This window comes from Carcharodon carcharias, chromosome 26 (genome assembly GCF_017639515.1).
Source record: "Carcharodon carcharias isolate sCarCar2 chromosome 26, sCarCar2.pri, whole genome shotgun sequence".
NCBI lineage: Eukaryota > Metazoa > Chordata > Chondrichthyes > Lamniformes > Lamnidae > Carcharodon > Carcharodon carcharias.
Window position 1 is genome coordinate 19756944 of NC_054492.1, and position 15642 is coordinate 19772585.

A 15642-nucleotide genomic window follows, 5' to 3' on the forward strand; every position below is an offset into this window, starting at 1 on the left:
ATTTGAGGCATTCCATATGTAATGCTGTGCATTTTAAGGATTATAAGTTATGATGATCAAAAAATGACTAAAGATATTGAATTTGAACAATTTCATTTCCATTCGGTTTCTGCATGCATTATATGCCACTGTATTTAACAGTGGCTCTATAGATCTGAGAGTCATAGTGGATTTGCATTCATTTTACCAACAAAGAACCAGGAAGTGTCATGTCAAGTCAAACGGAACAAATTCATTACAGCATGCCCATCAGTTATCATATTTGACCATGAATGGAGTTATACTTGTAACTTCTTTGATTTAGTTTGCAGACCCTTCAGCAATAGCTCACATACATCACAGTGCATTAACATTGAAAGCTTCCATGTTGCTTCTGAATGGCTCAGAATCCTTTACATCTCTGTCACAAGAAGTAAAATTGAAGCCGGTGTAAAAAAGAACTGGGTTCAGTGAAAAAAAAGTTTGACGACTGCTTGTAATAAGTGGTCAGATTGAGACCTGAAACAGAATCTTGATAAAGTTATTTTTCTTATTTCTACAGTTTAATTTTCTTGGGTCTATGATAAATACCTTTTTAAGTGAGTTCCATTGTTGGATAAACTCATTAGAGTGCAGTTCAATATCTCTTCTCTCTCGCAGTGTAAATATTTAACTCGATTCCTTTTGAATTTTTGACAATTGATATTTATTGTTCTAGGCAGAATCTGTTCTTATGTTTTAGATCGTTTGACCCTGAAATTCCACTGGAGTTTTACCAATCTGCTCCTGCAACTTCAGTAGTAGACTGGCAGAACTGCCAGAAAACTGGCTATATTGGGTCTCTGTCATTTCTGGGAGCTTCCTGGTTACCAGGTAAGAAGCAGATGCTCTGTCCACCCCTTACAAAGTAAACGATAGCTGAGGGCTTGGGGAAGGGGAAGCTGGTGGAGCCATAGGTGGGATGACCCAAAACTGGAGTTCCCATTCCTGAGGCTTACCAAAAAATTGGCTAGTAGTAGTGGCTGGTACACTGACCTCCATAACAGCACAAGTGGGCCCCATCAACAACAACACCTTGTATTTATATAACACCTTCACTGTAGTAAAACATCCCAATGTGCTGCACAGGAGTGTTTTGTTTAGTGATCTGCCTAAGGGCTGGTCCTGTGCTCATTTCTCCACCTTCTGCTTTCCTCTTCAGTTGCTCGTAGGAGCCTCCCATTTTCAATTTCAAGTTGCCTAATATCACCAATCCCTTTCTCCATTCTGGTCTACATCTCTCTAATCTTCCTCCAGTTACCTCCTTCAAGTTTTCATGCTTTAGAATATGGCCAATCCTATCTTGTGTTTTTTCTTGATCTTATTTACTAATGATCTTTCCTCCTGGGAACTTCTTCATTGCTCTTGCATTCTCCCCAACTGATCCACTCCATCCTCCTCCAGAGCCACATTTCACAACTTTCTGGTCTTTAGATTCCAGCTTTTCTTTAGGTCCACTTTTCAGCCCCGTACAACAAGACACTCCAGATCACAACCTTGATCATTATTTTCATAAGATCTCTACTCATGTATTTTCTGAGCAATACTTTGTTTTGAGAATGTATTCTTTGCCAATGCTATACTAGTTCTGATTTCTTTGTGCCAATAATCATCTTCTGGCAAGATGCTTAAATTGTGATACCTGTTCCAGCTGTTGACCGTTTATCTTGATCTCTGTTTTCCCACTATTATTTCTTCCAATCTTCATAACTTTCATTTTTTTATTACATTAAATTTCATTCCGTAAGCTGTCCACCTGATTCATTCTATACGTTAGTATATGCAGGTCGTCTGCAAATTGCACTACTGATAGCAATTGGCCTCCTATTTTGACACCTTTCTGTACTTTACCTAGAGCTTCTTTTATCAGGGTCTCCAAATAGATGTTAAAGAGCAATTGTGATAGGAAGCAGCCTCGTCCCACCCCACACCCAATTACACCAGTCAGTCTCACCAATTAATGTTGTAATTGTACCAGACTCTCCCATGCACAGAGCTACAATCACTCTTTTATCTCTGTCAACTCAGCCTCCAGCACTTTCAACAGCTTTTGCCAATTCACCTGGTAACACAGAAACGTTATCAATTAAAATTTTGCACCAAGCCTTATAAGGAGATATTACAAGAGCTAACAAAAAACTTGATCAAAGCAGTAGGTTTTAAGAAGCATCTTAAAGATGGAGAAAGGTAAAAGGAAGCAGAGATGTTTAGGGAGGGAATTCCAGAGCATAGAGCCTAAATAGCTGAAGCCACTGGCAGAGCAATTAAAATCAGGATGCACTAGAGGCCAGAATCAGCGAAATGCATAGTTCTTTCAAGTTTGTAGTGTTGGAGGTGGTTACTGCGATCAGGAGGGGAGAGGCCATGGAGGGATGTAAAAACATGGAGGAGAATGGGCCATAAATCAATGTAGGTCAAGAGCATCAAGATGATAAGTAAATGGGTCCTGGTGTGAGTTAAGATGAGGGCAGTGGGGTTTTAGATGATCCCAATTTCACAGAAAATGCAAGGTGGAGGACTAGTTAGGAGAGCATGGGAATAATTGAGCACAGAGGCAGCAAAGGGATGGGTGACAGTTTGAACTGCAGATGAGCTAAGGCAGGGTGGAGATGGGCTATTTAATGGAGTTGGAAGTAGGTAGCTTTGGTCATCATGCAAACCTGTGGTCAGAAGATCATCTCTGTTAGATACGTTACCAAGGTTGCAAACTGTCTTACTCAAGACAATTGCTCAGGAAAGGAATGGAGTTGGTGGCTAGGGAGTGGCGTCTACGATGGAGACCGAAAGCAGTGGCTTCAAACTTTGAATGTTTAGTTGTAGGAAATTTCTGCTCAGCCAGTACTGGATGCAGGGCAAGCAGCCTGACAATTCAGAGGCAGTGGAGTGGTCAAAAGAGTTGGTTTGAAGTTGAGCTGGCTGTCACCAGTGTCCAGGCAGAATCTATCTTTTGAATGGCCAGGAACCCGAAGGTAGACACAGATTTTCTTTAATTTATTGTAGTTCAGTCACAGCATTGTCAAAGAGGGGGTTTGTGATTGGCATTCCTCCTGGGGCAAGGGTGGGTAGCCAACTGAACAGCCAAATGCCTGTTGGTGTAGGGCAGGCAGGTACCAAAAGTGGGACCAAGTAATGCTTGTGCCAACTGACTCCTCAAGCACAAGTAGGGTTCAGCGTAGGAGGCTGCTAGTGAAAGCAATCCTGGGAAACTGCTGGCGTCATTACCTGTATAATTTCAGGGCATCTATGTCTTTAAAGTATTTTTTTTTTAAATAGGTGGACTTTGAAATAATTTCTTTTCAAGCATTTCTAACTCTGCAGTGTAATTTGTAGAAATCTCCTGCCCACCACCTCCTCTAATCCATGTTGCGGAGTTATTGCTTTCTTGTGATTTTTGAAACCTTGCGGCTGTCCAAGTGTTCTTAAAGATTTTGTATTTTGACAGAATGAAGTACGCCTTACTTGCAGCAATGTAGTTCTTTGAATTACGGCAGTCACTTTTTTATGGAAGAATTATTTTATTAATAAAGTACCTGATAAAAATTAGAATTATAATGAACAATTGTATGTACATATCTGAAATTATGCATACATTTTAATGATTAAATGGTTTCATGCTTAATGTTACATTTTCTAGTCGGCCTTAATTATGGAAGGCTATAGTTGCTTTGGCTTACCTCAAGGCTAAAAAGAAGTGCTTTTAATTAGGCTGGGCAATTTTGACTTGTTTCAAAGACTCCTCTGGGTTCTGTACAGGGAAAGATTGATTTCTCTCTGCAAGTCAAGTGCAAGCCTCCACATCGTGGATAGATCTAAGATGGGATCCAGTTTGACTGCATCGCTGAGAGGACAGGATGCTGCCCCACCACTGCTATTTTTTAATATTTCCATAAAATTAACACAGCATGAAATGGACTACGTGTGACAATCATATAAGCTCTTTTTATTTAAAAAAAAACAAATTGTGAACATTCCTTTAAGATTTTTTTTTTTTAGTAGTCCACTAATATGAATTGCCGTCAGCTTGAGCCATCCAAAACAGGTGCTGTGTTTTTTTTTCGCTCTTTCATGGGATGTGGGTGTCGGAGGCAAGGCCAGCATTTGTTGCCCGTCCCTAATCACCCTCAAACTGAGTGGCTTGCTTAGCCATTTCAGAGGGCAGTGAGTCAACCACGTTGTTTTGGGTTGGAGTCACAGGCAGGGGACAGCTGATTTCTTTCCCTAAAGGACGTTCGTGAACCAGATGGATTTTTACAATGATCATTGAAATTTTCATGCTCACTGTTACTGTGACTAGCTTTCAATTCCAGAACTTTTTTTCAAATTAATTGATATCAAATTCCACCAGCTGCTGCGAAGCCATGTCCCCAGAGCATTAACCTGGGCCTCTGGATTATTAGCCCAGTGACATTACCACTTTGTTACTGTCTGCCCTGATGGTTTCTGAGTTTCACTAAAAGAAATATTGCAAATCACTATTGGAACTTAAAATGTAAAAAAGCTAAATGTTTTTTGAATCCAACCTAAACAATTTGCCATCATCTTTTGAAATGAAAGCAAAATGTACTTAAAGTGAACTATAATAGCTTACAGTAGACCCGTAGGTGAATTGTTTTGACACAGGACTTATTTTAATGGCAAATCCACAACCCCATTTTTGAACATGCCCCATTGTTGAGTTCCAAAAAACAGCATTATAAACGGAGTCCACTGTGGGGGTAGCAGGGGTAAATTGGGACATAACTTTAACTTGCCATCCTTGTGAACATGGGTATTGCAGACCAGCCTCTTCATTTCCACAACAGCTCATAGTTTGAAGAATTCTTACATGCAAGTCAGATTTAAAAAACAACAATTGATCTGTTTTTATTTTATTAAAACAGTACTTAGTTGATCTTTTGCCCAAATGAAAAACCTTGGATTGCATAGATTAGGAGTAATCTCTAGATATACCTGCACAATATGGATCTAAAAAGCAACTATTTCTCTTTTGCAAAGTTTGAGATAATGGGAATATTTGACTTGTTTCCATAAGCATACCTGCAGAAACATTCTGTAAATATCCAGTACTCCGTTCAAAGGAATAGCAACAATATCTTTTAATAAAGAACTCCCGGACATTTCACAGGAGGCATAGTCAGGCAACAGTGGACACCAGGACAAAGGATTGATGACTAAAAGCTTGGTGAAGATGGTGAGGACATGTGTCGCATGTTCAGCTTGGATCTGACATCCATGTCCTCTTTATCACTCCATTTAAGCAGATTGTTTTTTCAGATATATTTATGTATTTTAATTGTGTGTTTATGAAGATGTTATACTTTGCAGGATAAAGACCCCATAGAGATTTTTGCTATTAGCAGAGAACTGCAAGCTTCATTCAATAAAGTAACTGAGATATTAGCATTGTAATGTACGATCCTTGTAATTGAAGCTGTATGTGTGTGGCAAGCCTATCCGCTTTCCCTCTTAAAATAACAACATGCTTGGACAGAATCAATGGAAAAAGTATAAGTCAACACTAGAGCTAAAAGTTTATTTTGGATCCAGTGCCCTTTGGTTTGTTGGGGCTAAAGGATCTGGGTTGCATGCTTGTTTCGGAGTGACCGAGTTGGTACAGAGACAGAGAACATCAGGAGATTGTTGTTAGAATAAACACATGCTGTTTATTTACAATCTAAACTCAGCAGCTGCACTTGTGCTCACAACTCAAAATTCAGTCTTCACTCTTTAGTGTCTAACTTGAGACTCTTCTACAGAGGTAGCCCGCACAACTCTGCCATTGTGATCTTACATTACAGCACTTGTCTTAGAGGTATGTTACATATCAGATTACAGTTTCCAAATAGGTTTATTTGTGGCAACTCTAAATGTAACAGTCCTCTCTTGACAAATATCCTGCTTCCATAAATTCCAGTACATGCAATACTTAAGTTCCCATTCAGAACGCTTAACAGAGGAATCAGTTAAATTGCAAAGATAAGGCTTTCCTACTTTTCACTCATTCCTTCAGTTAAAGTGACCAATTTCAGAATTTCTCTGAACTTTTGAGCCTCTCACCCTTTACTTATAACATGCTGCTTAAAATAGGCACATCCAAATGTGACATTTTACAATAGGGGGAAGTAAGTTGGAGTTTATTCCATAGGTCTACATGAAAACTGTTCTCAAAACCCAACTGTAGCACTAACCTAGTTATAAAATGTTACCCAGTAAAAGCGAGTAAGACTTATATTTCTGTTTTAAGCTTCGCTGGAGACTAAATTGACATTATTTTGTGTTTAAAAAGAAATGCATGGTGGAAGTAATGTAGAAAAGATTTAGAAGCCAATTATATTGAAGTCTGCTATATATCTCAGGCTATCAAATAAACATATGTTTTCAAAAAACATCAGTAGAATCTTCAAATTTTCTTTTTCTTGTGGGAAAATTGAATTTTCATAAAATCTTTGGCCAACTTAGCACCAGGTTTGGCAGATGACATTTTCTGCAATGTTAAATTCACCATTTTGTGGAATCGCAGTCAAATTTTGAGTTGCTGCAACAATTGTAACTTTAGACTGTCACAGGGTTGTAATTTAGATGTCTGGTTGGGAAAAAAAATGCTTTTCACTTTCTAAATAGCGAAAAGCTAGAAAAGAGTAGAGGTCCAAAGAGACTTCGAAGTAGACAAGTGGCAGATGGAGTTAAAACAAGGAGGTATCAGGTGATGCATTTTGACAGAAGTGATAGGGTGAGCCAATATAGACTAAATGGCACAGTTCTGAAGGTTGTGTGCGGGGGCAGAGGGACCTGGGGATGTATTTGCATCGATCTTTGAAGGTAGCCAGACATATTGAGTGTGGTTATCAAAGCATATTGGATCTTGGGCTTCATAAATAGAGGCACTGAGTACAAAAGCAGGGAGGATACGCTGAACTTTTATAAAGCACTTGTTCGGACACAACTAGAGTATTGCATCCAGTTCTGATCACCACATTTAAGGAAGGATGTGAAGGTTCTTGCAAGGGTGCAAAGGAGATTTACCAAGCTGGTTCCAGGGATGGGGATGTTAGCTACAAGGTTAGGCTGGGTGGGGTAGACAAGGAAAAGCTGTCCCGTTAGCTGATGGTACAAAGACTAGGGGCACAGATTCAAGGTTCTGAGCAAAAGGTGCAGGGGAAATATGAGGGAAAACTTATTATGCAATGAATGGTAATGGCCTGGACATTCTGCCCATGACAGTAAGGGAAACAGAGACACTCATTGATTTCAAATAGAAATTGAGTGGGCACTTGACGGAAATAAGATTACAGGATTACAGAGATGGAGCAGGCGAATGGGATTAACTGGATTACTCTACGGAGAGCTGATATGGACTCAATGGGCCAAATGGTCTCCTCCTGTGCCATAAGTACGGCTCTATGACTCTATGGATGGAATCTTGTGCCTTCCTCCTCTGTTTGCAAGTTTGATGGCACGGGGGGGGTGGGGGGGGGGGGGTGCGCAGGTGGGGACTTTGCCACTTTCTTGACTCCACCTCCAATTGGGTCCATGGCGGGAAGGACTGTGGATGAACCCCCGCCCCCACCAATTGAGGCCCTTAAGTGGGCAATTAAGGCCCTATATATGCGTTGCCGGGATGTGGGTAATGCAAAACCGTGTCATTTCCCATTCCTAGTTGCCCTCGGTTGGCGGAAATGGGCTTTCTCCTTTAACTGCTGCACTCCTTGTGCTGATGGCTCTCCCACCACGATGCCAAGTAGGGAATTCCTGTTTTAAAAGGGACGGCTATTGGGCCCGATATGCATTACGATTCAGTGTTGTCATCTGACCTATTGCATACTTGGCAAGATGAAATCTTTGCTTATGCTTCACGCTCCAAACTTCCTAATTATAACAAGTTATATAAGCTGTGGTGGTCACTTGTCAGTGTTTAAGTATCTTTTCACCACATTTATTGTCTATTAATGTTCTGTTTTCTTCAAACTCTTATTAGTTACATTAAATAAATGATAATTTATGTATATTAACGTTTGACAAAGTACAATTAATATTTCTAATTGGCATTATCGGTGCTAACAGCTTGATTTTATAAGAACATAAATCATGAAATGAGAAAAGCACAACAATCTCATTTCTCCTTGTACAATCTAATCTCTAGTGGACTCCAGCACAACAATATAGCAACAGCCTCCAGATGTTATTGATGCACACATACTGCAGCTGAATTTTTGAGCCTATCACCATCAGGGGATCAACTGGCATGGCGTAAAAGTATAGCATCAAAACCATTTTAATTAATGAACAGCTTCAGAAGCTGCTTGCAGCTCAAAATAAAAGTAAGCAAACATTCAGTCAGTAACTAAGTTCAATCAAGGTTGCGGGTCAAGGTGACAAATATCGCAAGAATGTACTTACTGGAGTGGTTTTTAATGTTATAGTAAAAAGCAATGCGCTGAAGTTGCAGTTAAATTTGGAACTGTACTTAAGTTAAATAGCATGTTACAAGGTGTGTTTTTAACTAAAGGTAAAAATTGAAATTATTAGCTTTTACTTTTCTCACAATTGGACAGTGCAATGATTGGAATAAATATTTAAGATTTTGTGTTTAAAATCATTACGACATTCCAGTAGCAGCTATTTACTGTGTAGGAATTTGTTGAGTTTTAATTTAGTTTTTCACCAATTTCATAATTTTTGGAGATGGTTTCCATTGGTTTAAGTTTGCATTAATTTATTTTCCATGTAAGTAGTTAATAGCCCTTGGGTTCATGACTGCAGTAACTGGAGTATTATATATGAGTGGACAAGCAAATTATATAACTTTAGAATGTTGCATATCTAACATCTTATGTCCTCCTCTCCTTGGTTCTTTTTCAGATAACAGTTCTGTGGATCAACAGGTTCTAAATTGTTGTGTTTCATCTTTCATAAAATATCATTTGAATTTTGTTACATTTTTTATGTGGTTTCCATAGTAAAGATGTTCATTTCACATCCTATTTGTATCGCATGGAACCCACCTTTACAAATACATGATATCATTTCTCTTATTTGTCACATGTTCAATATATGATGCATTTGTAAACAGGACATTTATTGCTAAGAATAAGCTTCCACAAATTTACTTTCTCATAATGTACTTCATATTATAAGTGCAAAACGAAAAAAAAATGTAGAATTTTTCATTGAAACTGCAAATGCATTGTTTAGGACTCCATAATGCTTACATTTATTTGTTTGTTCTTTGTTAAAGGCTCAGCTATCAAGGGGAAATGTTTTTGATGCATCTACCCTTTCAAGCTTCAAGACCCCCGGAGGGTGAGTTAAATTTATATTCTATGTATTTCTAATATTGACCTCCAATCAGCAATGTTGATAAACAGTTAAACAACTAAACAAAATCATTTTTGACACTACTTTTTACATACCTACCTTGAATCACCTTTTTTGCACATACCTATCTAGATTTTACATTGTTGATGACTGGGGTTAAATTGCCAAATCTGCTGCTTGAATAGTTATGGAGGTGTTTTAGAGGAACAAAGGAGTAGCATTTAAAAAGATTTGTTTGCAAGATTTAATTCTTTATTTGCACAACATCTAATTCATAGTTTGCACATTCCCGAAAATCACTATTTTGAAATATTTGGTTTATTACAACATAACAACAATCATGCTTGTATAATAAAAGCAGAAAATGCTGCAAATACTCAGCATGCAGATGGGCAGCAACTACAGCGAGAGAACGGAGGGCAAAATTTAATGGTCGCGGTGGGGGACCCGTCCACCAGCTGGAAAACTGGTGGTAATTCTGTCGCGGCTATTTTTAGGAGGCTTGATGAGATTTAATCCCAGTCAGGCACCTATCTTGCCTCTGTGGGCCTTCCCAGCTCCTGTGAGGGGAATTTGCCCTGAGAAATCTTGGCGTGGAGTGGATGTCCCTCCTTTGGGAGTTGCTGGCCAATCAGAGGCTGGCCGTTCTCCAGCATCGGCAGTGCCACTGGGAGTGGTGGCCATTGTCGGTATTGCAGTGTGGCCTGCACCAAGATTGACACCGGAGTCCCAGGAAACAGGGGAGTGGGGCAAGTTCACCAGGGCCAGACATGGGGCCATGTTTATGACATTTACTTTGCTTTATGGGTTTGATGTGGTACCAGAAATGGTTAGTATTGCATTTACCACCAATCTCTGTTAAATATAGGCGCTTTTGGTATACCATGTATAATTTAATATATGCAAGTAGTTGTCCAGTGCCATTACTCATGATAAAATGATGGTTTAATTTTGTAGGGACAGGTGTGCTATACTGTGCAACACACAATGCAGTAGTATTCTGTTACTGTGCATCCATATTCCTTTAAGGTAACACGGGGCAGAATCGTTCTCCCCCATTTGGGATGAGTGTCACAGCGGACGGGAGAGGAAAATATTGGGAGATACAAAAATTAGCTGTCGTAAAACCAGTTTGCGATCGTCCACTTCACCCGTCAATGGCAGGCTGCATTTCCCACCACTGCAGTTTCAATATTTTAGTATCATATTATAAGCCTGCTGGCCGGAATTATCCCCCCATGCTGGATCATCCAGACACGTTGGCATGATTACACACTGAATGTTTCACAACCGTACATAAGTGACGTGCATCTGGCAGGCTGCACTTCACTCGGGACTTGGAGGTTTGTTTGCCTACCTTGCTTCAGGCAGCACTCGCAGTCATCAGTGCCAGGCTTCACAGGCAGCACCCATCACTTTTAGGGGGGCTCACGGGCTGGTCCCTACCTACCAAACCAGCTATAGGGCAGGAGGGGCTTTTCAACAGCTGCAGGGTTTGCTTGGGGAAGGGGGAGAAGGTCCTCAGGCAAGAGAAGAGGCTGTAGGGTGAGGACTGCACTGGGGAAGTGGGGTATCCCAGGGTGTGTATGGGGCACGTGTTGATCTGTGCAAGTGGCCTCAAGATGGTGAAGGATGAGGAGGCAGTCTCCAGGGGAGATGAGGCCAGATGGAGATGTAAGGGTGCATGTCAGAGAGTGAGTGGTGATGTCGCTTTTGCTGGCAGTGAGTGAGATGCCAGTGAATGTGTGATGGGCTTGAGTGTGTGAGTTTAGAGTGATGAGATGATCGCCTTACCCTGGCGGCACGGATGAGATCATTTATCCTCTTTCTGCACTGGATGGCCAACCTCTTCTGTGCGGCATTGGCACTGACCACCACTTCCCAAGCTGGAGTGGCAAGCTTGCTGGACCTCCTGCAGCCAGAGTGGGACGGTGGGATGTTGGGGGAGGGCGGGGGGTGGGTCAGGGGAGAGAGCACAACACAGCGAGCTTCCAAAGGGCATTCCAGTGATGGGTTACTGAACTTGTCTTGGCTTTCAGGACCATGCTTTTACTGGAGCAGACCTGGGCTGCAGGCATTGAGAACTGTGCCCGCAGCTGCTGTTTAGATATGGCTGTTTAGATTCCGGACTGAGGAAACAGTGAGGTAATAGCGTGGTGGGCGATTCGGAGGCTACCCGCCAGTGAGACGGCGTGTTTCCTGTGGCTGCATAATTAATGAGGTGGGGAGTGGATGATGTGGTGCGAAAACCTGTCATTGCGGCTGGCGGGTAAAACATTTTTCACGCTCGCTACTGCACTTAGTGCAATTCTGGGACGATTCCTCCCCATGGTCTAATAGATAAGTAAATAGTACCCAGGCCATTCTGAGTTTAATTGTTTTTTGGCCAGGGAATTTTGCTAATTGAAATGTGTTATGCGCTTCAAGCTACAGTTGAGCAGCAGATAGCATTTTAAACCTGTTTGCATACTTTAAGCGAAATGTTGCAATTAGAACACGGGTTATTCAGTGACTGGTCAGGAACTCTGGAAATTGGAATACGCTTGTCAGTTGTAGGCTTCAGCTCAGTAGCTCAGAGCATTTTAGACTGTTTTCGCCAAGTGTGATAATCTGAGAGTACATTCATATATGTATAGCGGCATGTCTGAATTCTTACTCTCCATTGTATATACTTTATGTATGATTTGCAAAGGTACAACTGAATGTGTTGGTGCCAAGACAGGTTATTAAGCAAACCTTGAAATCTCCTACAATTCTCAGTAGGTTGGTGCTTGAGCCTGTTCAATCCTTCTCTATCTCGGAGTTCTGAATGTCAATTTTCGAGTCCAAGGCTCCACTAAGGGGCTTAATACGCTGCAGGTGTTTTCTGTCTGTCAAAATCAATGGATAAAATATCAACAGCAAAGCCTATGATATTCCAATACATTGTTGTACAAGTAAGAGGACTCAAAATCTAATTCCTGATGTTTCTATAAAATAAGCATTTTTATTGCCAATGCTTATTGTGGAATGAGGTATTGAAAGTGAAGGCTTGAGAATTGAGGGAAGCACAGAACTGGGCCTTGAGGTTAGAGGTGGGCCCTGGTGGAGGAAAAATGATGATGTTGCGGTGAGGCAACTGCAGTCATCAGACACAACAGAAATGGGCCAACTAAAAATGCTGAGAAGAAATATAATCCAAGCAGTTGTAGAGAAGTTTGTAGGCCTGTAACAGATAAATTTGGAAGGCCTTGGAAGATACAGAGAGGCAGTCGGCCATCCAAACTTCACTTCCCATAAGCTTTATCTCTGCCTAAACTCTGCTGCCTATATCCCATCCTGCACATGTTCCTGCTGATCTGTCACCCTGATTCTCCTAGTCACCCATCTCAACTTTAAAATTCTCATTCTCATGCCCAAGGGCCTCACTAATTCTATAACCTCCTCGGGCAATATGAAGATCCCACCGCCTCACTCCCTGTGCCAAAGTCTAAGCTCTTCTATTTCTGATTTCTTGTGCGTCATCCAGTTCCTCCTCCTTCACCATTGGTCACTGTGCCCTCAGCTGTCGAGCCTCGTACTCTGGAATTCCTTCCCTGAATGCCTGTCATGTTATGATCAGAACTTCCCACTCCATGATCCCTCTGCCATATAAGCAAATCAGTACCAAATTTTTTGAGATGGTCAATGGCACTGGCTGTGTTTCCAGTGATTCCAGTATGTGACCTTAGCCATTTTTGTGTTGCTCTAACAATTATTTCCAATGTGCAGAAAATTGAACAGATTTCATTGCATGCATTATGTCTAAATGTCTTGCGTGCACTCTGTGTAGATGATTATTTATATAGTAACTTTAGTAAAACTTCCTCGTAACGAAAGCCCAAAAACTACAAATACTTCCAGCGTAAGGGAATACTACTTGAATAAATCTGCGGAACCTTGGGCGATGTAATTCGATTCTCCTGCGGTTCCCCTCTCTTTCCCCCCGCCACCTCCCACAAAAAAATAAAAACCTGACCCCAGATCTTGCTCTCACAGAAGCCTTTCACTTGGAGCGTGATCTACCATTCAACTCACCCTCTGGTCCATTATAATTAATCCTGGTAGTTTATCAACTTTACATCTTTCTTGAAGTCCTTAATTTACTTATACTGATCAATGGTTCCTCTCGTTGTGAAAATGTTCTTACGTATAATTGCGTTTTATTAGAATTTTTATAAATACACAAAGAATAGGAATTTGGTTTCCATAAACCTTTATGTATGGATATTCAAAATGAGCCACACATAATCTATTAAGTTTTACACACGATCGTGTAGTTGAATAGAGAATATTTAAAGAATGTACTCTAAAGTGTTGTTCATTGTCTGACCCATGAAGGGCTTTGTGATTTGATCATGGCAATAGTGATTTTTAATAATGAATGCACAACCACTTCATATTTCTCAGGTTCAGGGATTAGTGGTTTGGGGGAAAGCTGGTTCAATATTACATTATAGTACAATCCCAATTTGAAAGGAGCGTCACCATCAGGAACTCTGTTAAAAATCCAAACAGTTAAGAAGGATTATAATTCGTTGTTGCTTGCTTAATGTATCTCTGTCAGTCTTTGAGTCTTTTTATTTGAACAACGCTGGTATCGAGTTGGCTTGAGGGAGTCCCTCTGACTGACTGCATGAGGGAGATGGATTAACGTTGGTAGAGCTATAGTCATTAACACGAGCAAACTAGAATCAACTGTGCCTATTATTTCAGCTACTCCGGTTTCAGGCTTAGGTCTTCACCTGAGATGGTTCCTTTCACACTAGCTTATTTAAAAAGTTATAGCTGCTCTAAAAAGAATGGTAAACTTACTTTTCAAAATTCTCCTGAAAACCTATCCTTTGCAACACATTTCAGCTACTTCTTTCTGTGTCCACCTTCCCCTTTTGTAGAGCCCAATGAGGTGTATTTTTACACCAAGAAAGTTAAAACGTTAGCTGTCGTGTGGACAAATGTGCAGTAGAATGCAAAAAAAAATCTTTAAAACTTTTTGTTCTTTTTCTGGGTATTTTGCTTCTTGTTAATTCTCCCCTTTTTGTCCTTCCAATTCCTGAAATCATAATTCACTTTATGTATACTATGGATTTTGGCAGACCTTTTGTACCTTATACAAGTAGTCATTTTTCAATACGAGTTTAGTAGAGAGCAGGGGTACTGGATAGCAACTTGCAGTGTGAGCACTGATTAATTATATCCTGCCTGTCCCAGAACTGCTGAGGTCAATTGTGAGAACCTAAAATGAAAATGACTAACTTGCCACATTGTTAATGGGTGGTACAAATATCAAACACCCAGTAGCACTCTGGACCTCAAGTCACTGCCTGCTGCACCAGAGACATTTCTGTTTATTATCACCTTCCTTCCTACTTGTATTAATACAGTTTTAAATCCAGCAAGCTGATTTTCCATTCATTCCCATTACAATTATTTGAGTAGATTTTGTGCTCTTTAGATAATCATATTGCCCTATAAAACATCTTACTTTATGGCATTTTCCATTCTGCTGGCGTTTGACAAATGGGTCTATAATTCTGTGATTCATGTCACATTCCTTTATGAATATCGGAATTACATTAGCTTTCTGCAGTTCTCTGGTGCAGTCTCACTATTTATGGAAGTACTAGAAAGAAATAAACCTCAGGTAATTTCATGAGGATCTGAGATTGGTGCCAGTATCCTGCAGAAGTTTAAGAGGTAATATTCTGTTGCTAATTTTTATGCCAATTTGTTGTTGTTGGAAGATTTGCAGTTTGTATGTATTAATGTCAGTTCTCCTATGCTAGAGCAGATTGAACACTGATAAATATTTTCTGCCAGTGAATGAATACATCAATTATGGAGGATGGATCCAATTGACCTATATCAAGTTGCAAATTCTAAATTGCTAGGTAGCTCCCTCTGGCAGTCTTCTAAATTACACTCCAGCCTTGATCTGTTTTAGCAGCCTAAAGTTAATTTAATTCGATGTTTGTTTACCATTTGTCAAAATGTTTCAGACAATGAGTGTGCACGCCATGTTGATGTTTGTTAAGTTGTCATATACAGTGATTAGTATTAATCACATTGCTGTGCACTACAATATGTGGAAAATACATTCCTTTGTGTTATATTAGTGCATTAATCTGAGTGCAGAGACACACACTACTGAACATTGAAGAAACTCTTGCAGTTACAACGAGAAAGTGAACAGCCAGCATTGAGTGCTCCCACTCTACACCTGAACTAGGGTAAAGAAGCTGCAATCATGGGAAGAAATGAGTGAGACAAATAATCATATTTTACCTCTGG

At 40.3% G+C, this 15642-nt stretch overlaps 1 protein-coding gene across 5 annotated transcripts in view; it reads left to right on the top strand.

Annotated features, from left to right (window-relative positions):
• The window catches only part of LOC121269822 (protein unc-13 homolog C-like), a 599906-nt gene that overhangs the window by 256333 nt on the left and 327931 nt on the right, over positions 1-15642 (top strand). For all 5 annotated transcript variants that reach the window (XM_041174809.1, XM_041174810.1, XM_041174811.1 and 2 more), the window contains one exon: positions 9254-9318. In XM_041174809.1, coding sequence (XP_041030743.1) covers positions 9254-9318 — 65 coding nt within the window. The remainder of the gene's footprint in view (positions 1-9253; positions 9319-15642) is intronic.